General features: G+C 41.7%; 1 protein-coding gene across 1 annotated transcript in view; it reads right to left on the reverse strand.

Moving 5' to 3' along the window:
* LOC133424312 (golgin subfamily B member 1-like) overlaps positions 1-21802 on the reverse strand; it is a 31369-nt gene extending 9567 nt beyond the window's left edge. Inside the window, exons 1-11 of the mRNA XM_061714824.1 lie at positions 21629-21802; positions 18887-18965; positions 17473-17664; positions 17266-17379; positions 15515-15679; positions 15276-15398; positions 13234-13347; positions 9514-10219; positions 9348-9424; positions 7782-7839; positions 958-5872 (exon numbers count right to left, since the gene is read on the reverse strand). Of these exons, the coding sequence (XP_061570808.1) occupies positions 958-5872; positions 7782-7839; positions 9348-9424; positions 9514-10219; positions 13234-13347; positions 15276-15398; positions 15515-15679; positions 17266-17379; positions 17473-17664; positions 18887-18955 (6533 nt within the window). The 5' untranslated portion in view covers positions 18956-18965; positions 21629-21802. The remainder of the gene's footprint in view (positions 1-957; positions 5873-7781; positions 7840-9347; positions 9425-9513; positions 10220-13233; positions 13348-15275; positions 15399-15514; positions 15680-17265; positions 17380-17472; positions 17665-18886; positions 18966-21628) is intronic.
* Between the last annotated feature and the right edge of the window lie 1484 nt (positions 21803-23286).

Consider the following 23286-nt stretch of genomic DNA (forward strand, 5'->3'; position numbering starts at 1 on the left):
CCATCTAGCGTTGTGAATGGGTATAACGTCTAGACCAGGGGTGTCAAACTCATTTTGCTTGGCGGGCCGGATTTGACCAATTTTTTTCTCGCGGGCCGCACGCTCAAAATAACAAAAACGGTGCAAAAAAATGTTTTTTATTTTTATTTACTATTGTTATGTAATCCAATATCAGTTTAGTTAATTTTAATGATCTAATTATGTAAAATATATTTCTTCAGGATCTTTTCTTGAAATTTCTCGTTTTTTTTTTTCAAATTATGTAAGATACTTTTAATATCATTTTACAAAGATAAACAGAAACAAGTATGTTTTTTTTCTCGCTTTTTTATAAGAAATTTAATTAAAAGCAAAATCTTTCTTATTACATCTGAGTGTTTTTGTGATTTAGAGATTTTTCCAGTACAATTAAGTGTATTTATTTTTAAAAATTGGCGCGGATATTTACGCCAGTGTGCCGAAAAAGTCAGCACTTCTTTTTTAACTGTTTTACTTTGTCACTATCCTCGTATTCAAAACTGAAATTCTCAGAATAAATATCTTCTATCATCCTTTTTAGCAGTGATATTTTTCCTGCGAAAATATATAATAGTAGTCAGTTAATAAAAATAAACGACCGTCTACAAAGAAATAAAATCGGCAAATGCATTCTAGAAAACTAAAAAAATGTTGAAATGTTGAAAACTGCTCTCTTTGTGGAATAACGATGGATTTGTAGAAGAAATATATTATCGGATATGCTGCGATTCATGGCAATTATTTATGCCTTCCTTTTTAGTAAATCAACATTTCGTTTTTTTGCGTTGGAAACTTCTCTCGGGCCGCACATTTGACACCCCTGGTCTAGACCCCGAATGTAAGACGACCCCCACTTTTTCAGTCTTATTTCAATGCAAAAAACACCGTCTTATATTCAGGCCAATATGCTAGTCAATGAAACAGAGAAAATATTTTTACCTGTTCACAGACAGCTCGAGTTCCTCTCGTAGTGCCGTCTCTTTCTGGAGCTGATCCGCCAGTTCTTTCACCCGTGTTTCAGCCTCACGAACTTCGGCCTCCTTGCTCTGCAGGGCGGCGTTGAAGCGGGTCTCCCACTGCCGGGCCTCGTCCAGGACTCTGTCCCTGTCGTCCTGCAGGGAGGACATGCAGCGCGAGAAGGCGGCCAGCCGGGCCAGAGACTCGTCCAGACGAGCTTGCATCTCCTGCGCTCGCCTCTCCGCTCCTTCAGCGGCCTCTCTGGCCATCTGAGTCGCTTCCTCCTCCTTCTCCTTCTCCGCGTAGGCGTCCTCCAGTCTCAGCTCCGCCTCCTTGAGCTCGGCTCCCAGCCGGAACCTCACCGAGTCCAGCGTCTTCTCCGCCTCCGTTTTCAACACCGTCTCCCTCTCTTGGATGCTCCGTTCAACCGCCAGTTTGGCGGCCGAGGCCTCGCTCGCCTGTTTCTGCGCCTCGGCTAGTTGGGACTTACACGTGGCCATCTCGGCTTCCAGCCTCCTCAGATCCTCCAGGGTTGAAGAGCTCTTGAGCTCAGCCTGCTCCAGTTTGCCGCTGAGCTCGGAGCGGCCCAGCTGCAGAGCCTTGGCGTCCCGGCCCAGCTCGCTGATCCTCTCCTGGTATTGGATGCAGTCCTTCTGCAGCTGCCGCACCTCCAGCTGCTTCTCCCTCAGCAGCTCCTCCAGCTGCCGGGCCCGGCTCTGGCTTCCCTCCCGGACCCGCTGGGCCGACCTCAGCTGCTGCTCCAGCTCCCGCTGCTTCCCCGACTCCGCCTCGGCCTCGGCCCGCTCCCGCTGGGCCTGCCTCATGTCCTCCTCCAGCCGGGCGGCCCGGTCGCTCTCGCTGCGAGCCCCGGCCTCCAGCTCGGCCCGCTCCCTCTCCAGCCGCTCCAGCTCCCGCTGCAGGCCCGCCAGCCGCTCCCGGCCGTCGGCCAGCTCCTGCTGGTAGCCGGCGATGCTGCCGTTGAGCTGGGCCAGCTGGTTCATCAGACGCTCCTCCAGGTTGTCCTTCTCAGATTCGAGGTTTCTCAGCAGTTCTTTAAACTGAGCTTCTCTATTGGACGCCTCTTCAATCAGACTCTTCTCTCTCTCCTTTCCCTCTTGGATGCTCTTCTCTAAAGAGGCTGAAACGCTGTCGTCCTCCTCCTTACTCCCCTGGAGATCACCTTGCAGAGAGGCCAGCTGAGCTTTGAGTTGGGCCTCCCGTTCCTGCCACAGCTGCCTCTCTCTAGAGACGGCGTCCTCCATCTCTCTCACCTTTTCTTCTAGTAAAGCTTGAGCCATGACAGTCATTTCTGGTTTTTCTTTTTCTTCATCAGGCTGTGCATGTGTTTCTGCTGCAGACACTGCAACTATTTGGTTGTCCAGAGTGTCTCCTTCATCTTCCCTCTCAACAGGCTCTGCTGAGGTCACGGTTGCATCCAACTCCTCAACAACTGCTGCAGAGTTTGATGCATTTACAGACATTTCACTCTCCTTTTCTTTTATTTGCACCAGCTGGTTCTTCAAGTCTTCGACCTGAAGTCCGAGAGAGTCTCTCTCTTCCGCCGTAGCATCCAGCTCACCTTTCAAAGCCGCCAGCTCGTCCTGAATCTCCTCCAGTTCAGCCGTCGCCGCCTTGTCCTCTCTTCTTCTCGCAGGTCTCTCCTGCAGCTCCCTCAGTCTCTCGTTCTCCTCCTCCAACTCCAATATCTTCACCTGCTTTGTTTTGGCAAACTTTCTCATCTTATCCTTCACCACGTCCACCTCCTTCTGCGCTTCCTCCGCCTGCCGCTCGGCTTCTTGCTTCCCGGCCTCGTGAGTCCTCACCCTGGCCGCCAGCTCCTGCCGCTCCTGCCTGGCGGCCTCCAGGACTTTCCTCACCCGCTCCGCCTCGTCGCTCACGTTCTCGTACGACTTCAGCAGAGTCTCGTACTCCTCCTTCATCCCTTGCACCTTGTCCTCCCACTCTCTGCACATCCGGGCGGCCTCCTCCTTCGCCAGATCCGCCTCTCTCTTGCCGGCGTCCTTCTCCGTGAGCAGGCCCTCCATGGCCAGCTTGAGGCTCTCGCACGACGATCCCAGACTCTGGTTCTCCAGCAGCGTCCGATCCACCTCGTCGATGAGTCGCGCTCTTTCCGTTCGGAGTTTCTCCAGCTCGTTTTCTGCAGAGTCGATTCTCTGCCGCAGCTCGGTTACGACCTTCTCGGCCGACGCGAGCTGCTCCTTCTGAGCTTTGTTTTCTTTGAGGGCTTCCTTGCGGGAGACCAGGGCGGCGTGGAGCTTCCGCTGAAGCTGCTGGATCTTCGTCTCGCTGTCTTCTTCCTGCTTCTGCGGCGGCTCGGCCTCTAACTTCTGCGTTTTTTCCTGCTCGGCCTTGAGTTCCTCCTGCAGGGAAGCGACGAGCTGATCCTTCTGAGACACGGCGACCTGCATGGCGTGTATGAGCGTGCTCTGCTCGCCGAGCTGATTACTGAGCTCCGTTATCTCCTGGTTCTTGTTGTCAAGAAACTGCTTAAAGTCCTCCACCTCCGCCTGAAGAGACGCAACCGAAGACTCGTCCGATGCTTTGGCTGCAGCTTCCACCTCTGCTTTCAGGGTTTCTGCATAAGACTGGGCTTGTTGATACTTTTCCCTCAGATCGTCCATTTCTTCGGACAGTTCATCGATCTGTTTGTCCTTTTCCCTCAGTGCTTGCAGCTCTTTGCCCAGTTCCAGTATTTCAGACTCCTTTAGCGACAGATTGGCGTGCGTTTCCTGCAGTTGCTGCTCCAGCTCGGTGTTTGCCGCTTGCACGGTCTGGATCTCGTCTCTCAGAGCCGTCAGAGACTCATCGGCTTGTGCAGGTTGGACCTCAGGTGGATCGGTGCCGGGCTGATCTGCAGACTCAGATCCAGCGAAATCCACCCACTCCTCCTGGACCCAGTCCTTTTGGGCAGGTTTGTCTAGATTTCTAGATGCTTTAGCGGGCGGATCATCTCCTCCAGTGTTGCATTTATCTTCTAGTTCCCTCAGTTTGGTGAGGAGAACTTCCCGTTCTCCCGCCAGCTCGTTGTACTCCTCTTTCTGCTGCTTCACTTGCTCCCGATGATGCCGGTCTTTTTCTTTGGCTTTCCGTATGGTTTCCTTGCGAGACTCCTGGGCCTCCTGAACCTTCTTCTGCAGAGCGTCGCGCTCCGCTTCCAGAGAAGCCACTTGGGATTGTAGCCCGGTGGTTTCAGGAGAGTTTCCGGCCTCTTCACTGAGCTGAGCGTTCAGAGCGAGCGTCTCAGCCAGAGCTCGGTCCTGTTGACTAACCTTCTGCTCCAGAGTCTCAACCGCCTCCTGTTTGGACCTTAAAGCTTCTTCAAGCTCCAAAACTTTGCTCTCCATTTCTCGAATCTCATTTTCTTGGACTTTTTCCACATTGGGGATATTTTCAGGAGTTCCTCCCGTGACGGTTTCATCTTTCTCCTTTAATCTCTTGGCTTCTTTCTCCAACTCGTTCACCTTCTTCAGGAGCTCTTTGCGCTGCACGAGCGCCGCCTGCAGCTTCTTCTTCATGTTGGTCAGCTGGCCTTCCAGAGCTCCTTTCTCCTTCCGTAAACCGGCGACCTCGTCCTCTTTTTCTGACTCGGCTGACTCTTCAAACGATGCTCGGGGTTTCTCCTCCCTGCCTCTCTGCAGCTCCACCACCTGCTCCTTCAGTCTAACCACTTCCTCGTCCGTCTGCATCCTCTCCTCCTCTGCTCGGAGGAGTCTGGCGGACATGCTGTCGTTAAGATCCGTCACTTCCTTCTCCTTTTGGCTGATTTGAAGCTGCAACTCGTTGATCTCGGAGTCTTTCTTTAACAGAGATTCGTTGTTCAGGTCTGACGTCTGGGAGTGTTCCAACATGCTGTTTTCCATATCTTGAAGCCTCCGCTCCAGCTCAGAGGAGAGGAGCTCCCTGTCCTCCAGCTGAACGCTCAGCATCCTGGTCTGATCCTGCTGCTCCGACAGAGCCCGCCGGGCCGTTTCCAGATCCGCCTGCAAAGCCTGGAGCTTCTCCTCCTTCCCTTGATTCTGACCGTCCAAAACGCTGATCTGTTCTTCTAAGAGCTGCATTTCCACGCCGTGCTTTTGCACCTCGGTGCTGTTTTGCTGGGAGCGCTGGTCCAGCTCCTCCCTGACCGACTCCAGCTCCTTTGAGAAGTCGCTTGCTTGAGCTTGTGCCTCCTCTCTGGCGGCGGTTAGGGACTGCGTTTCCTCCTCCAGACTCGTTACTCTCCGTTGCGACTCTGCAGCCGCCTCTCTGAGCTTCTCCAGCTCAGCTAGGAGTTCGCCGTACCTTTTCTGGAGCTCCTCGGCTAAGGCCTGAGCGAAGATCCTCGAGGACGCGTCTGCATCCGTGGAGGAGGAACTCTGCTGAACCGTCTCTGTGACGATCTCCGATGAGGATTCAGTCTGCACCGTGGAAACGTCTTGCTCCATGCTCGTCGCCACCCACGACTGGGCAAACTCCTGCGACACGGAGGGCCACTCCTGACCTCCGTCTTGATTCACAGCTTCCAGCAGGGTCCAGCTGCTGTGGGCGACTTCTGAATCGCTGCTGGCCACCATTTCATCCGAGGACGTCCCTTTGGATTCCTCTGGGGATTCAGACTGGTGTCCGATCAGCTCTGGGCTGCTGTCGTTACCGGCGGAGAGGGAGAGGACCGAGGTGTCCTCGGCGACCAGCGTGGTCTCTTCCTCCTGTGGACTGTCCGTGAAGTCAGGGAGGGCTGCAGAACCGTCACCGGGGTCTGCTCCGTCATCCGGATCCTGGTTTTGACCCGATGGGGCCTCGCCGGAGCCGAGTTGTGAGAACCGTACGAGGGATTCTCGTAAGGCGACCAGCTCGCTGTCTTTGTCGCAGAGCTGCTGCTCCAGTGCCAGTATGTGCGCTGTGGGTGTCGACAAAGACAAAGTTGAACAGTGATCAATAATACTCATGGGTATTCTTTTTGTTAATTCTTTTGTTAATTCTTCTGGCATCCTTGGAAGTAGGGCTGTTCGATTTTGCCCAAAAATAAAATCTCGATTTTTTTCTCTCACAATCCGATTACGATTATTTTGTGAATTGACAAAAGGCAAAGAAATGATTTCAAATATGCTGTTTTTTTATTGAACATTTGCCCCATTGGACTTTAAGTGCAAACTTTGCTCTTATTAAACCAAAAATTAATGAATAAAGTGCAAAACTCTGTAAAATAAGTTTTAAAAAATATAATAAAATATAAAGTTTTATCTCTGGAAAAAAAAAAAAATCAGCAAATCAGCACTTGCAAACATACAGTAAGTTATATTTCCAATTAAATAAAACAAGACATTTTCTAATTAAACTAAACTGGGTCTTTGCATGCTAAATAATAATGCAACCCATGAAGGAGGTAGAGGTGTGTAATGTCAGTCATTACATTTGCTATTCACATTTGCAAGTTTTTTGCAAGGAACACGAGCCGGTCTACCCGGTGGCATGTTAGTATATCACCATGGTTACAACGCCCCCTCCTACACTAAAGAGCCTCTCCCATGGGGCACTTGTCGCAGGTATTGAGAGGTATTTCCATCAATCAATAATATGGTATCAATCATTAATATGTGTGCAGACAAGGTTAAAAAAAAAAAAAAAAAAAAGGGGGAAAAATCGATTTTACGATTTTCACGTTTTAACATTGTTCTAATTACATAATCGCGATTACGATTTAAAATCGATTAATCGAACAGCCCTACTTGGAAGATTAATTTAATCTGATTTAATTTAATTATAGGGAATTATGATATTGATAACCATGTCTATTTTTTTAGGGTACCTCTTATGTCTGTTTATTTTAAATTTTTATTTATCTTTTTGTTTTTTTTTGTTTTTTTTGTTTTGTGTGTCCTGTATTTTATTTTATTACTTTATTTTTCCTATTATTATTGTCTTCAGTCAGAGTTAGATTGGTAATTGGTACTTACTTTGGGACCTGTTTTTCAATTACGTATTGGGGTGTTTGTTATGTTAAGTTTTGTGTCCTTATTTATTTTACTTGTTTTTTTGTGTGTGTGGTAAAATATAAAACGGGGTATTCTTTCGAACCCTTTAAAAAAATGTTTATTGTGTAATATGCATTACATGGACTACCCAATAAAGAAACATGAAAAAAAAAAAAAATTACTCATGGGTTCAGAGGAAATTCCATTTGATTGATTCTTTTTTTCAGGTCTGAATCAAGTACAAATATCGACTAAGAACAAACATGAGCAGAAGCTGCGTGCTGCTAAAACACCGGAGAGTTCAAAGTTCACACTCATTTAAAAAAGTAAAATCAATATTTAACTTAAGTCAGTCAATCCTGAAGACAGAATGGGCTATTTTAATGATCCTAACACCTCATCTACGATAACTGTGCACTAGAAGTCGCGTGATCTTTGATAACTATCATGGAGCAGGAATAAAATGTATGTTTATATGGTTGATCTATGATTTCGTTAAATTCATCCAAACAAAAACAAAACCCTAAAACAAATAAAACCCAGAATGACTGAGAAGATTTAGGTCAAATTTCAGACCGAAAAGTACTGCGTGAGCTTGAATGTTCAATACCAAGTCTTATTATAACTCGAGTTATTATATTGTTACGTGAATATATTGATTTGTGTTTAGAATTGTACCAATCATTTCATTTTATCAAGAGAGTTTAAGCTTTTTTAACTAATTGGACTAACTTATCCACATGGTGAACAGATTTAAGGTAAAGTAACTTTATTGATACCCCAAGGTAGATTTGTTTGAAGGTAAAAAGTATTCAAAGTATTCTTTATTCGTACCTTTTTCAGTTTCAGATGAATCCAGTGCAGGTTCTGGCACCTCATTTCTGTCTGACATCTAGTAAACAAAAAAATAAAAGGTAAAGGTGCAACAATGAGCATAATTGAAAGCCTGAGATACAGTGTTTTGACATATAATGAAAAAATACTTCTAGATATGGATTAAAATATTATAATACACCATTTTAATTAAAACAGCAATTGTGTTCCACAAATATAAATTTAGATAATGCAAATGATTCTTCTAATTAAATGAACTCAGAAAACAAACAGACCAAAGTAAAAGAGTAAAAAACAAAGATAAAATCTGTGTTATTGTTGGTGAATGTCTGAACTGCGCCGCCAGATTACAGCATTGTTTACGTCTGCAGAGCCAGGTGAAGGTCGGCTCAGCGTACGAGGGATTAGACATTTCACGCGCCGAGTTCAAGCACACGGAGCAGACAGACAGACAGACGTCCTCTCCGAGGCAGACAGATCTCCTGTCCAGACTGAAGTTATGACCCCGTAACATTTGCAGAGGATAAAACCTGTCTGTACTTTGTCCTCAAACAAATGTCTTTGCAAACTCGGTCTTGGAAGTTGGATAAATTAAAAATGTCCAGGTTACCTGACAATTAAAAAAATGCAGAAGTGCTTTAACTTCATACAGGACTGTCTCAGAAAATTTGAATATTGTGATAAAGCTCTTTATTTTCTGTAATGCAATTAAAAAAACAAAAATGTCATACATTCTGGATTCATTACAAATCAACTGAAATATTGCAAGCCTTTTATTATTTTAATATTGCTGATTATGGTTTACAGTTTAAGATTAAGATTCCCAGAATATTCTAATTTTTTGAGATAGGATATTTGAGTTTTCTTAAGCTGTAAGCCATGATCAGCAATATTAAAATAATAAAAGGCTTGCAATATTTCAGTTGATTTGTAATGAATCCAGAATGTATGAATGTATGACATTTTTGCATTACAGAAAATAAAAGACTTCATCACAATATTCTAATTTTCTGAGACAGTCCTGTATAACTGCACTGCTTCTGCACGCTTTAACGCCTTTTTGGTCATATAAACAGAAAAAAAACAAGTAGTAGATACTGAGAAACTTTGAAGTTTTAACATTGCAGACATAATCCTGCAGGCTATTTTAATAAAAATAGGTGCTTACAGGACTGTCTCAGAAAATTTGAATATTGTGATTTTCTGTAATGCAATTACAAAAACAAAAATGTCATACATTCTGGATTCATTACAAATCAACTGAAATATTGCAAGCCTTTTATTATTTTAATATTGCAGATTATGGCTTACAGCTTAAGAAAACTCAAATATCCTATCTCAAAAAATTTGAATATTCTAATCTTAATCTTAAACTGTAAACCATAATCAGCAATATTAAAATAATAAAAGGCTTGCAATATTTCAGTTGATTTGTAATGAATCCAGAATGAAAAAGAAGAATTTTAGTTTTTTTTTTAATTGCATTACAGAAAATAAAGAACTTTATCACAATATTCAAATTTTCTGAGACAGTCCTGTATATAGAAACACAGGCTCGATACTGACCGTTTCAACTTGATGCTCCAGCTGCTGGATCTTGGCAGCGGCCTCTTCCTGCTCTTCAGTTTTTCTGTAAAGTTGTTCTGAAATCAGAAGTTCACACCGCTCAGTACTTCCACACAAAACCAGGAGTTTAAATGTAACACTCAGCATCCCAGATGAGAGCTCCTACCCTGAAGGGTTTCCGTGGTCTGAGTTAGATGGGCACATTGTTCATTTCTTTCACTGCATTCGTCTCTCAGCTTGGTTAGCTGGGCCTCCACAGACCGCACGGTGTCCAGGAGCTGGGACAGGTCGGCTGGGACGGGGATCTCCTCCGACACGGTTTCCCCAGCAAGAGGGCAGAGATGCCTCCAGATTTCAACTAGCATTTCAGTCTTCCTCTGCATGCCTTCTCGCTCCTCCCTCAGGGCTTCCAGCTCCCTCTGGAGTTGATCAACGTCAGACTTCTCTTTCTCCAGGGCATCCTCCCTGGCACAGTCCGCCGCAGACGCCGCTCCTCTCATCAACGCGAGCTCGCTTTCAAGCCGTGCGATCTCCTCCTTGTCTCTCTCTGCAGCATCGTCGCGCTGTTGGACGGCTGCGAGTTCGGCCTCTTTCATCAGAGCCAGTTCTGCCTCCAGTCTGGTGACCTCCCTCTTCTCGTTCTCCAAAGCCTCCTCTGTGACGTGCTTCGCCTCTCTCAGGGAGACCAGCTCGTTTTCCTGGCTCGCCAGACCCGTCCTCTCACTTTCCAGGGCTTCCAGACTGGCTCTCAGGGCTGAGAGCTGCGCGTCTGCGCGGCCGGCCTGCTCGGCCCACTGCTGCCTGTCGGCCTCCCTCAGCCTGACGGCCTCGGCCAGCTCCTGGTCCATCTGCCGGAACTGAGCCGTCAAGATCTGAGCACACACACAGACATTACAACATCAGCAGCTAAAAGTATAAATATCATAACATTATAGTGTTAATAATGCACTTTGTCACTTTATTTAAACACTGATAATCTGATTGTAAACAAGAGGTGATGCTTCATGCCATCACCTCTTGCTATTTTTTTATGCAAATGATTACTCAGCTGACTAGTAATTATCTACCTCTTCTTACTTTTTCCTTTTTTTTCCCACTTTAACTTACTCTGGCACTTTACCGCCTAAACGTTTAACTGCTAAATGTGAAACTATGTGTGTAATGTATTCACTGTTGTAATATATGTAAATGTCTGTAAGATCGTGTTAGTATTGATGAGGCCCCCTGCAGACCCCCTGCGGGGACACGACGCCGCCCTGCGGACGGCTCCTGAACTCATATCCTCCTCAGCTCATTGACATGCAATTCCAGTTGCTAAGGACCCCTGCCGGTACGACACCTTGCCGGCAACGCATTGTCTCATTCAATGTCCCTAGGCATTGTCATTCCAGTCCCTGCGTCTTGTTTCCCTGCTGGGACAGGCACCAGGAAAGTATCGGACTTCCAGCCCCCCGCAAGGCCACGCCTCTGACTGTCACACTGACTTGTTTAATTCTGTTGTTTGTTCTTGTATAAAAAAGCTTGTTACAAACCATTCGAGGTCGACACACCAAATACAGACTAGATCTGTGCTGGTCATGTCGAACGCCGGCTTAACTGATTAAAACCTCTCTATACCACGCGCGGACTTCTGAACTGGTTTTTGATAAATTCCACAACAGTATGAAGATTGATGTGTCAGGTTGTTCTCCTGTTCCTTCTATCTTAAATAGAAGCAAAATAACAAGAACAGAAACTTTTTGCATGTTTTATTTGTATTTGTTTTAACTTGTTGTTTAACTTGTCTGTCTTTTATATTTTTAGCCGGGGGACTCCCAATGGAAACTAGCTCTGTAGCTAAAATTGGGTGCATTTGCATTTTTAATTCTAAATGTATATGAATGTACACTGTCCTTTCTCAAATAAACTGAATTGAAATTGAATTGAAATTGACAGGGGCGTCAATTGGGTATGGCAAGGTATGGCAGCTGCCACACCTCGGCTTCAGAGGAAAATTTAAATGTTTGTTTTTTAAATACATTTATGGAATTACTCTGTGTCTATTTGTATTGATTATTCTATTATTTAATACATATAAAATAACTACAAATGCAAATCAGAACAACATGATCGATTTCACTAGGTGTTATCTTTCCCAACACTTGTATCCCCCCCCTCATATCTTGAATGTAAGTGCAATAACCACTAAATACCTCACGTATTTTTGAAAATATTTGTAAATATTTTGTAAATATTACCCGGTTTTTTTGGTGTTTACTATTTTTTTTTCTCTCTTGTACATACTCTTTTTCTACTTTTTATATTGTTCTTTTTTTATTATTTAACTATTTATTGGTTATTTCTATTTTACATTTTTTGTATAAAGCGTGTGTGTGTTTTGGCTGCTGCACGACTGAATTTCTCCTCTGGGAGATCAATAAAGTCTTCTATTCTATTTTAGCGCGCTTTGCATCGTTACTAAATTACAAAAAAAGAAGGCAAGTGATGGTCCAATGTTGCCCCGGCAGCGGAGGGAGAAGGACCAAATAGCAAAAGCGGGAGTCAGGCTATTAACAAGCCTGTTAGTCACTGATTAATTATTCAAGTTCATCTTAAGGTAAGATATCAAATCACTCTACCCTCATATAAATCTGTTTAAGGGAAATATTTGACTTTTTTTACTCTCTCTTTCTCTTTTCTGCGCCCTCCCTCTCCTTTTTGCATTTGGACTTTAACTGTTTTGAGTTAAACTGGGATGTCCGGAACCTACTCCTTTAGGAGCCTTGTTTGGGGTTTTCCCCTCATTGCCCTCTCTTTCCAAATCGGAGAGGGATGTTTTGGCTTTTGTTACATTATTGGCTAGGAGGTTGATAGTGATAAATTGGAAGAGTCCCTCCCCCCCCTCCTACACCCACTGGATAAGGGATATTTTATATAGTCTTAAACTGGAGAAGATCAGATTCTCCCTTAATGGCTCTGCAGACAAATTTTGGAGGGCCTGGGGTCCATTCTTCACCTTTGTACGAAGTCTGGATCCTACTCTAGTGGCGGACAGGTGAGGTCCGGTGGAATGGTGGCTTTATAAACTTGTGCTAGGGGTGGGGCGCTGCGGCACGAGTCACAGTAAATCTTATATGTAATACTTCTGGACTGATGTTTTATGTTTGTTTGATGTTTGCTTTTGTATTTGTTATTACTATTATTTTTAATTTGGCATACAGTATGTCCAATATGTTATGTTTTTGTTTTGGTCTCTGATGTTGTTGTTTTTTTTGTTTAGTTTTTTATTTTTGGGGTGAAAAAGAAAATGCAGTCTTTTCTTTTATAAGGTTTATATTTACTGGGTTGTACTGGAAGTTTACATGTAACTACAAAACTACCTCTGCTTTGTATACTTCTGTGAAAATCCAATAAACAAATGTTTAAAAAAAAAACAAAAAAAACGGGGATGTCCACGTGATATTGTTGCACTGACATAGTGAATGAAGTGACAGAATGAGTTAAATTGCGTTATTTCTGCTCTCTAACTCTGCCACTTGCTGTCCATGGTGCCGAAAATGGATGCGTATTGCGTAAAGGCGCATTGACTGAATTGATCAACAAGTTGTTAAAGTGTAGTGTTCATAGTTAGCAGGATGTGAGCGAGACTGCATTTCAAAAAGTAGAAATTTTCTTGACAACACAGATAAGGTATAAAGCAGACTTCTGTGACTCGTAACCTTGCCATACCTTAGCTTTGACTGAATTGACGCCACTGCACACACAGAGAAATACCAAGTCTGTGGGTGCAACGTATTAATTCCAAACCACACTAGGTGTGACGTACCATCTAAACAAAAGGGTGTGTCTCGCAATACATAGAACAATCCCAAACCAACACACGTATCCGGTCCAACAGGATCCGTACCTGTTTCTGCTGGTCAGCGCTACTCACTTCCTGCTGCAGCAACTCCAGCTCTTGGCTGCGAGACTTCAACGCCGCGTCAAGCTGCTCACAATGCTGCGTTGCCGCCTGCAGGGCCTACGGGAGAAGAAAGTTATGGATATTTGTCATTTAATAAATCTTACTGAACCTCTACTAATCTCATAAGACAAGGTCATTTTCAAAATAAAAGCCGTTAGTCGTTATTCATGGCCTGTCATGTGATCCCTTTTGTATTTGTACATATTAAGGTCTAAAGAAAAGATGCCCATCATGACTACAGACAGTACTGGAGTTGAGGGGGGATGAGGGGGGATGGCATCCCCCCTGAAATAAAAACAGTCCAAATCATCCCCCCTGTAAAACTGCCATCCCTCCTTTCCATCCCTTATGTCATTTCATCAATGAATGTGGTTTTACTGCTATTTCAACATTTAGAGTCATCACCAGGAAAATAACACCAGAAAAATAACTTATTTGACAATTTTCACCTGTTTCAAGTACATTTTCACTTGAAATAAGTAGAAAATGTGCCAGTGGGACAAGATTTATCTTCTTATTACAAGCAAAACAATCTTGTTCCACTGGCAGATTTTTCTACTTATTTCAAGTGAAAATCTACTTGAAACAGGTGAAAATTGTTGTTTTTTCCAATGATGAGTCTTGTTTTAAATGTAATGAGATTTTTTTACTAAAATGAGACATTTTAACTAGAAATAAGACAAATATTCTTGTTAAGATTTTGAGTTTTTGCAGTGATCCATTTTACTTATCCTGTGAAGGACAGAGTCATATTGATAAGTTCAGAAAACTGTTTTTTATTTATGTGTTTTGATGTATTTGATGTAAGCCCAGTGGATATTTAAAGCTTATAGAAGGCTGCATTTAACTGCTGCTATGTCATTCCTGCAGGTGTTTTGCTCAGTGCTATTATTTGTAATATATTATATTATTTGTAATCAGCACAAATTATCTATCCCCATATGATAAAATCCACCATCCCCCCTGATTTTTTTTTTTTTTACAACTCGAGTACTGACTACAGGCCATGTGAAAAAAAGTGGATGGCTGCTAAAGAAGTAGTTAAGACCTAAAAATGTTCTCACAGTTTAAAGTTAGTATTAAAAGCAGGACTGTTTTGCCGTCTTTGCACAGCAGCTCCATGTTTGTAAAGTAACAGACTGATGTGCGTCACTAAGAGACACTGGTATTCTCTACCATGCTAATGTCTCTCCTCTTGTTTGACAACACCAGCATTTTAAGTTAAAGCAAACAGTAGGACGTTGTTGCGCAGGATCGGTGTGATCAATGTGGACAGGCGAAGGCAACATGGAGCAAAGGAGGATTTCTGGGAGAAAAATGACCAAATGCTTGAAAAGAAACTACAGCAAAATACAGCTTTGACCTCTGCTAAATTCACCTGATGCACGACATTTTGATTTATCTGAAAATGTAAGTGGAGATGTAGAGAAAATTGAGCTGAAACACCAGTAAAATGTAAACCATTTCATAAGTTCCAGCCTTTTAAAAATGTCCATTCGGCCTTTTAGTAAATTGGACAATTGATAATTTGGATACAGTTGGTGTTTGGACGGAGCCAATATCATGATTGTACCACTCTGAGCTCAGAGGGTATTTTATGAGTTTAGTTATTAAAACAAGGAAGTTGAGCATTTTTAGCTGCAGCACAAAGTTTTCAGATGTTTTAATTCAATAAATCATTAAAAAACAAGAAATTACAGCAGATTGGAGTGTACCTCGAGCATATTCAGTCTGGCAGCAGCTATGAAATGTAATTTGAAAAAGGAGATAATGAATCATGTCAGAGGAAGCTAAAGGGACCTTTTCAATAACCAGCAACAAAAAACACAACACCTGGGATGTGAAGCAAATGACATTTAGACACAGAAAGCTTAATGGAGGTAATAAATCAGTCAATAATGATGAGGACCAGGGGTTATAGGCAACTATAAAAAGGCAAATGAATATACGAGTTAATCATCAATGATAAATGCTGGATTTTATACCTGCTGAAGCTCCCCATCATTCTGGGATTGTGCCGTGACCCTCAGCAGCTCCTCCTCGTGCTTCTGGATCTGTTCCTGGAAACGCACGTCCTTCTCACACACAACAGCCTGCAGCACCCGCAGCTACACACACACACACACACAAATAAATAAACTCTGAAGGGTCGTTCCGGACAAATGCTGAAGTCCTTACATGTTAGCAGACAAAGACGAAGTAATTCCAGACGCAGCACCCTCACCTGCTCAGCCTGGGCAGACTCCTTCCCTTGAAGCAGCTGCTCGGTGGCCTGGAGTCGGTCCTGCAGCTCCCGGCTGCGAGCCTCTTCCTCGCCCAGCTTGCTCCTCAGGTCCTGGAGTTCCTCCTCGACTGCAGCACCAGCTCCGGTAAAAGAGCTGTCAGGACTCTGCTGCGGCGGAAACAGAAGTTCAGACCAGGGGAAAGTGAACGGTCAGAGCATCGCCATTAACGGTCATTAAACATGATCAAACCACACACTCTACTACGACGGAGTATTAGGGCCAAACTAAGAAAAAAAAAAGAAGGAAATTACGAAAACAAAGTCCTAATAATATGAGAATAAAGTTGTAATATTACGAGAATAAAATCGTAATATTAAATATTTTATAAATATAACTTCACAAGATGTTCAATATTCAAAATTTTGACACACTCTTCCTGTTAGAGTTCTCATAAATTAACACTTTATTCTTGTAATATGACGACTTTATTCTTATAAATTGCGACTTTATTCTCGTAATATGACGACTTTATTCTCGTAATATGACGACTTTATTCTCATAATATTACTTTATTCTCATAATATGACGACTTTATTCTCATAATATTACTTTATTCTCATAATATGACGACTTTATTCTCATAATATTACTTTATTCTCATAATATGACGACTTTATTCTCATAATATTACTTTATTCTCATAATATGACGACTTTATTCTCATAATATGACTACTTTATTCTCATAATATGACGACTTTATTCTCATAATATTACTTTATTCTCATAATATGACGACTTTATTCTCATAATATTACTTTATTCTCATAATATGACGACTTTATTCTCATAATATTACTTTATTCTCATAATATGACGACTTTATTCTCATAATATGACTACTTTATTCTCATAATATGACGACTTTATTCTCATAATATTACTTTATTCTCATAATATGACGACTTTATTCTCATAATATTACTTTATTCTCATAATATGACGACTTTATTCTCATAATATTACTTTATTCTCATAATATGACGACTTTATTCTCATAATATGACTACTTTATTCTCATAATATGACGACTTTATTCTCATATTACTTTATTCTCGTAATGTTACGAGTTTATTCTCGTAATATTACGACTTTATTCTCATAAATTACGACTTTATTCTCATAAATTACAACTTTATTCTCGTAATGTTACAACTTTATCCTCGTAATATTACGACTTTATCCTCGTAATATTACGACTTTATTCTCGCAACATTATGACTTTATTCTCGTAATTTCCTATGTTTTTTTGTTGTTTTTTGTTTGGCCCTTATACTCCGTCGTACTCTACATTTAAAGGAGCTTGAGGCTGGATTGAGGCAGGATTTATGAAAATAATTCGTATACGTTTTAAGTTTTCTAGTAATAATGTCAGATGAAGCGTTCCAAACCAAAAAGAATGAGCCCTCTAGTGTATCTATCCGTTGCCTTGAAGAGGCTGTGTGCTGCAAAATGTGCTGCAATTCGGGCCCAAATTGCCCCGCCCACTCAGAATCCCACATAGATAATGAAGTTAGAGACTGGGATGATAAAGACATGGTTTAGAGGCTGAATTTCTAATTTATTTAGCGAAAAAACAATCAAAAGCTTGTTTTTAAAGACATTCAAGGCCTGTTTAAAATAGGTATTAGATGCCACAATAGGTCCCCTTTAAAGTAGATTACAGTAAGAGCAAAAAAAATTAAACCCACCGTGGGTTCTCCTTGTCCTTTCAGTTCAGTTATCTGTTTGTTGAGTGAGGCCATCTTGGCTTTGGCCTGGAGTTTGAGTTTGGTGAAGCGGGCATCAGCTTCTTCCCTCTCACTCTGTGGAAAGTAAAAAAAAAACCCTCAGGATCGTATGTGCACGGATGTTAGGAAAGAAATGGATTGTTGACATCAACCTGTAAGGTTATTTACCCGTAGTTGTGCATCTTTGCCGGTCAGCTCGCCGTCCTTCTGCTTGAGCTGCGTGTCCTTGTCCCGGACGAGCTCCTTCAGCTGGACCACCAGCTGCTCCAGGTGGGCCAGCCTCTCCATGGCATCCTCCGGTACGTCAGAGTCCACGGGGGGCTGAGCCTCCCCAGCAGGGGCCTGTGGCACCAGCACGCCCTGCGCAACAAACACTTGTACAATTACATATTTAGAAAAAATAAGTACAGTATTTTCCGCACTATAAGGTGCACCTTTTTTTTTTTTTGCATTTGCTGTAGGATTTTGTAGCATTTCCTGTAGCGCAGCTCCATCGGGTAGATACGTAACTCAACTCCAGCCACTATAGTTTGGTATATACAGTACTCGAGTTGTAAAAAAAAAAAATCAGGGGGGATGGTGGATTTGATCATATGGGGACAGATAATTTGTGCTGATTACAAATAATATAATATATTACAAATAATAGCAGTGACCAAAACACCTGCAGAAATACTGCAGGAATGACATAGCAGCAGTTAAATGCAGCCTTCTGTAAGCTTTAAATATCCACTGGGCTTACATCAAATACATCAAAACACAACAATAAAAAACAGTTTTCTGAACTTATCAATATGACTCTGTCCTTCACAGGATAAGTAAAATGGATCACTGCAAAAACTCACAATCTTAACTAGAATATCTGTCTTATTTCTAGTTAAAATGTCTCATTTTAGTAAAGAAAATCTCATTACACTTAAAACAAGACTCATCACTGGAAAAAACAACAATTTTCACCTGTTTCAAGTAGATTTTCACTTAAAATAAGTAGAAAAATCTGCATGTGGAACAAGATTTTATTGCTTGTAATAAGAAGATAAATCTTGTCCCATTGGCAGATTTTTACTACTTATTTCAAGTGAAAATTGTCAAATAAGTTATTTTTCTGGTGATGACTCTAAATGTTGAAATAGCAGTAAAACCACATTCATTGATGAAATGACATAAGAGAAGGAAAGATGATTTTGGCCGTTTTTATTTCAGGGGGGATGCCATCCCCCCTCAACTCGAGTACTGGGTATATAAGGTGCGCCTTATAATGTGGTGCACCTTATAATGCGGAAAATACAGTAAATAAATAAATACAGTGAAGTCTAATGTCCTTAGGCATGGAGGAGATTATAAAAAAACTGAGAACACTGTCAGGAACTAAATTTGTGCAATGATAATGCCCACAAATGAGTAAAAGTCAGAATATTTCAGCTTCTGCTGCTTTTGTTTTGCTTTGAGTGGCTCATCTGTTCAGAAAAGACATGTCACCGTGCCATTTCTTGTGTTTTTTATATCATTTTTGGTATGAAGATGCAGGGATCTCCTTTGATAAAAGGTCCATGTTATTTATTAGAGTGGATTATTTCCTCACCTGTTGGTCTCCATCTGGGCCCTCCTCTCCAGAGATCTCCTGGAGGACTGTGGCCAGACGGCTGAACATATAGACGACACTGTGAGGGGACAGACAAGAAAACGTGAGGCTTTTTTGTGGACTGGCATTATAAATGTCTGCTGTACCTGTGTTTTAACATGTTAAACCACCAAGTTTTGCATGTTTGGTTATTAATTCAAAGTAGCACATGTTCTGTGAAGCTTTGAAAACAAGCTAACACAAAGCAAATATATTTTATTTAAATATATTTTATTTTATTTATTTATTTATTAAAACACACATGGACAGAAAGAGGAACTGTGCAGATTTTATTGATTGGAAACTGAAGTTAATTTCTTGGCTTGGAAACAGGAGCAGATACAACAAAATCTCCACAAAGAGACTGTTTTCCTGCTGCAGTTCGTCCGTGGAGGCTGAAAAACGCTTACGATATTCAAGGTTAACAAAACCTTTTTAATGTAATTTTTTTTTTTTTAAATCGAAACAGAACAGAAATGTTTGAAACTGTCAGTATAAACACTGATAAAAGCTCTGCAGCAGCTACAGAAACCAAACAACTGCTTTGAGAATTTGTTTTTTTTGCTTATTGTAATTTCTGTATCAACAAAAACAAGTTACGCCCCAAATTCTACAACAATTGTACAACCCGTTTATACACAGAATAGAAGTTGGTTAAAACAGAACAGGACCTTCTACAATTTTAAGCGATTCGAACGCCCAGATAAGCGGTTAAAGTTAAGTTGGTCAAGGTTTACTTTTGTTTGGTCTCTTCCTCAGTCATTCCCTCAATATTGTGACAGCAGCGAGTAAATGTTCAACACATTAATGACAACCAAGTTGCCCAAAATCACCATTAAACATCATCTGCCATCAATCGATTTTTCGTGTAATGTTAGTCACGTCTCCATTACTTTTGTCACAGTACCATTAAAACCTGATTCTTCTTCTGGGAACTTTATTGAAATTCCTATTTGACAAAATCACTGGCATCATATGGACTTGGGACTGAATCTACCTAATGTCTAATCGGTGATCAAACACAAACAATGTTATAGCGCATATACAAAGTTTTTCTTGTCCTTGTTGTTTTTATTTCTTCCCAATATGTCCTTTTGAAATAACTTGTAAAAAAAGAAACATATTCATCTTCGTGATACTTTTCCTATTGCAGTCTTTCCTATTTGCTTAGTCATCTGTAATAACATTTTTGGTACAGACACTTTTTAAGTGACCTTTTTTGACATATACACACAACCTGTAAATATACCAATATTTTTATTAATGTCAAGGATATCTTTGGATTATATTTTAATAGACAAAAACTTTGGAGATGTAGTTTTTATTTAGTTAATCAGCATCTTATATTCTCATGTAATGCATACATTTAATGCATTTGTGGTTCAGATACGTGATGTATGCAGATTTGTAGAGTAATGAAACTTTCAGGAACATAAACAACACACACACACACACACACACACACACACACACACACACACACACACACACACACACACACACACACACACACACACACACACACACACACACACACACACACACACACACACACACACACACACACACACACACACACACACACACACACACACACAGCCAAAACCTCCAGACACAGAGCATCTACAACAATCATATGCTGTAACAATGCACCTTTCAATAGCAATTCACTAAGCCTGTGTTGGAAAAAAAAAATGAATCGATTTTCCGATTCTAAATTGATTCTCATATTAATTCCTAAAAATCGATTCATATGTCTAAAGATCGATTTTTTAAAAACATTTTTTTCATCATTACATTACAACTTTTGGTATTTTTTTGTTATGCCCAAAAAAAGGAAGGTTTTGTTGGACCCAAGAATAACTGGTGCCATGTTTTTGCCTTTAAATATGTGTAACAGTATGAAAACATTAAAGTTTTCAGTTATAATTGCATAAATTGTCTATATTTCATTACTTTATATACTGTCTTGGGGTTGTTTCTTTTCCTTTTGTGGTTTCTTTGCTTTTCTGGAGGTTGGTAGCCAAAAAAAGAAAGTTGGTATAGAGGATAGGCTTTTATAAGCAGTTTGCTTCTGCCTATGCCTTTTCAGTCATTGTTCAACACATGATTATTGGTTTTGTGTGAAATGTCAATGCTGTGCACAATGTTTTTTGGTGTTGTGTTGTTTTTGTGTTGTCATGATTGAATAAACTTCATTCATTCATTCATTAATTTCAAAAAAAATCTAAAAAAAAGATTCAAACACTAAGATTCAAAATCTAAAAATAGATTTTGGTGTAAATCCTCATCTAGAAGTTATCCGACCTATAGTTTTTTTGTTTTTGTTCCTGGAAGTTTGATTCCTGAACAACCTGCTGACGTCACAGTCCTCCGGGCGGAGCCGGACGGGACCGAGCTCTGCCGAACCCGCCGAGCCCTCCACTGCGGCTGCGTCACTCTTTTAGTGAACACTAAAAGATTATAGTAGGCTAATGCAAAAACAAAGAAATGGACTGCAAAGTTCGGGGCCAGCCCTGGAGGGCTGATTCCCCCCAGCAGCGCGGCTGAAGCGGAGAGGACGGCGTGGCTGATGCTGCAGGAAAACCCCCCGATTAGGATGAATTTAGCCCCGGGGGCTAAAACCAGGACGGCGTCTTCAAACCCTGCTTCATGCACCACAATCTGTGGCGTATTTGGAAACAGAAAGGACTTTTCACTCACCTGTGCGAGGCCTGCTCAGGTAAACAGATGGGGTTTTTCTCCGTTTCCTGGGGTAGATTTCAGAGCTTAGCCACATCACCAAACATTCCCGGAAACAAAACTTCCTGCGCTCTGATTGGCTGGCCGGGAGCGTCTTAAAGGGACCGTCTGCCAATTTAAAGGAGCATCCTTTTTAAGGGAGTATCTGCATAAAGACACTTTTTTCATGAGCCATTGACCCATAAACAAACACAGTTTGACTGTTTTACATCTGGAATCGTATAAAAAAGAGGGTGTTTCAATGATGGCAGTGCATGCCCAAAGAGTCCAGCTGATCATCAACCACAGTAAGCAGCTTTGACTCTTTTACATCTGGAATCGTGCAGCCAAATATAAAAAGAAAACTCCCGCACACCTTCTTCTCACCGTACAATCGTTTATTTTTATTTTTCAAGGCATCCATCTACATCCACATCTGGAATCGTGCAGCCAAATATAAAAAGGAAACTCCTGCACACCTTCTTCTCAACGTTTTGGTCATAGACCTTTTTCAAGGCATCCATCTACATCCACATCTGGAAACGTGCAGCCAAATATAAAAAGGAAACTCCTGCACACCTTCTTCTCAACGTTTTGGTCATAGACCTTTTTCAAGGCATCCATCTACATCCACATCTGGAATTCAATGATGGCAGTGCATGACCAAAGAGTCCAGCTGATCATCAACCACAGTAAGCAGCTTTGACTCTTTTACATCTGGAATCGTGCAGCCAAATATAAAAAGAAAACTCCCGCACACCTTCTTCTCACTGTACAATCGTTTATTAGGCCAACGTTTCGGTCATAGACCTTTTTCAAGGCATCCATCTACATCCACATCTGGAATCGTGCAGCCAAATATAAAAAGAAAACTCCTGCACACCTTCTTCTCAACGTTTTGGTCATAGACCTTTTTCAAGGCATCCATCTACATCCACATCTGGAATTGTGCAGCCAAATATAAAAAGGAAACTCCTGCACACCTTCTTCTCAACGTTTCGTTCATAGACCTTTTTCAAGGCATCCATCTACATCCACATCTGGAATTGAATGATGGCAGTGCATGACCAGAGAGTCCAGCTGATCATCAACCACGGTAAGCAGCTGGGGAGGAGTCTGCTCCTGCTGGCCCACTACACCACAGTGTTTGTGGTGTTTGTAGGGCGCTTTGTGCAGTGGATAGTGGAAGCTGTGAGATGGACCGGTCTCTTTGCGCGCTACACGGCATCTGCGTTTGGCTTCATCTACAGGCATCTGCACCGGGGCAAGAGGAGGACTGTTGCTGCCGGCACCAACGAGATCTGCCCCAGCTCCAACACGGACTCAAAATGACATCATGTCTTGGCGTATTGGCAAGATGCTACTAAGAAAGAAGGGAACTGGGTTAAGAAAACAACGCCTTACTGAAGTGATTTAAAAAAGAAAACATCAAAAAACTTTTCTTTAGCTCTTAAAGTGTAGCCATTTGTTAACATCTTATTACATTTCTACATGTATGTTTTTTTTTACGTGTATCCATGTTTATCAAAGCCTCTTCAAACTGTCATGCGAAAAGAGTATCTGCATAAATACACCTTTTTAATGAGCCATTGACCCATAAACAAACACTGTTTGACTCTTTTACATCTGGAATCGTAAAA

This window comes from Cololabis saira, chromosome 23, assembly GCF_033807715.1.
Source record: "Cololabis saira isolate AMF1-May2022 chromosome 23, fColSai1.1, whole genome shotgun sequence".
In the NCBI taxonomy this organism is placed as follows: Eukaryota; Metazoa; Chordata; class Actinopteri; order Beloniformes; family Belonidae; genus Cololabis; species Cololabis saira.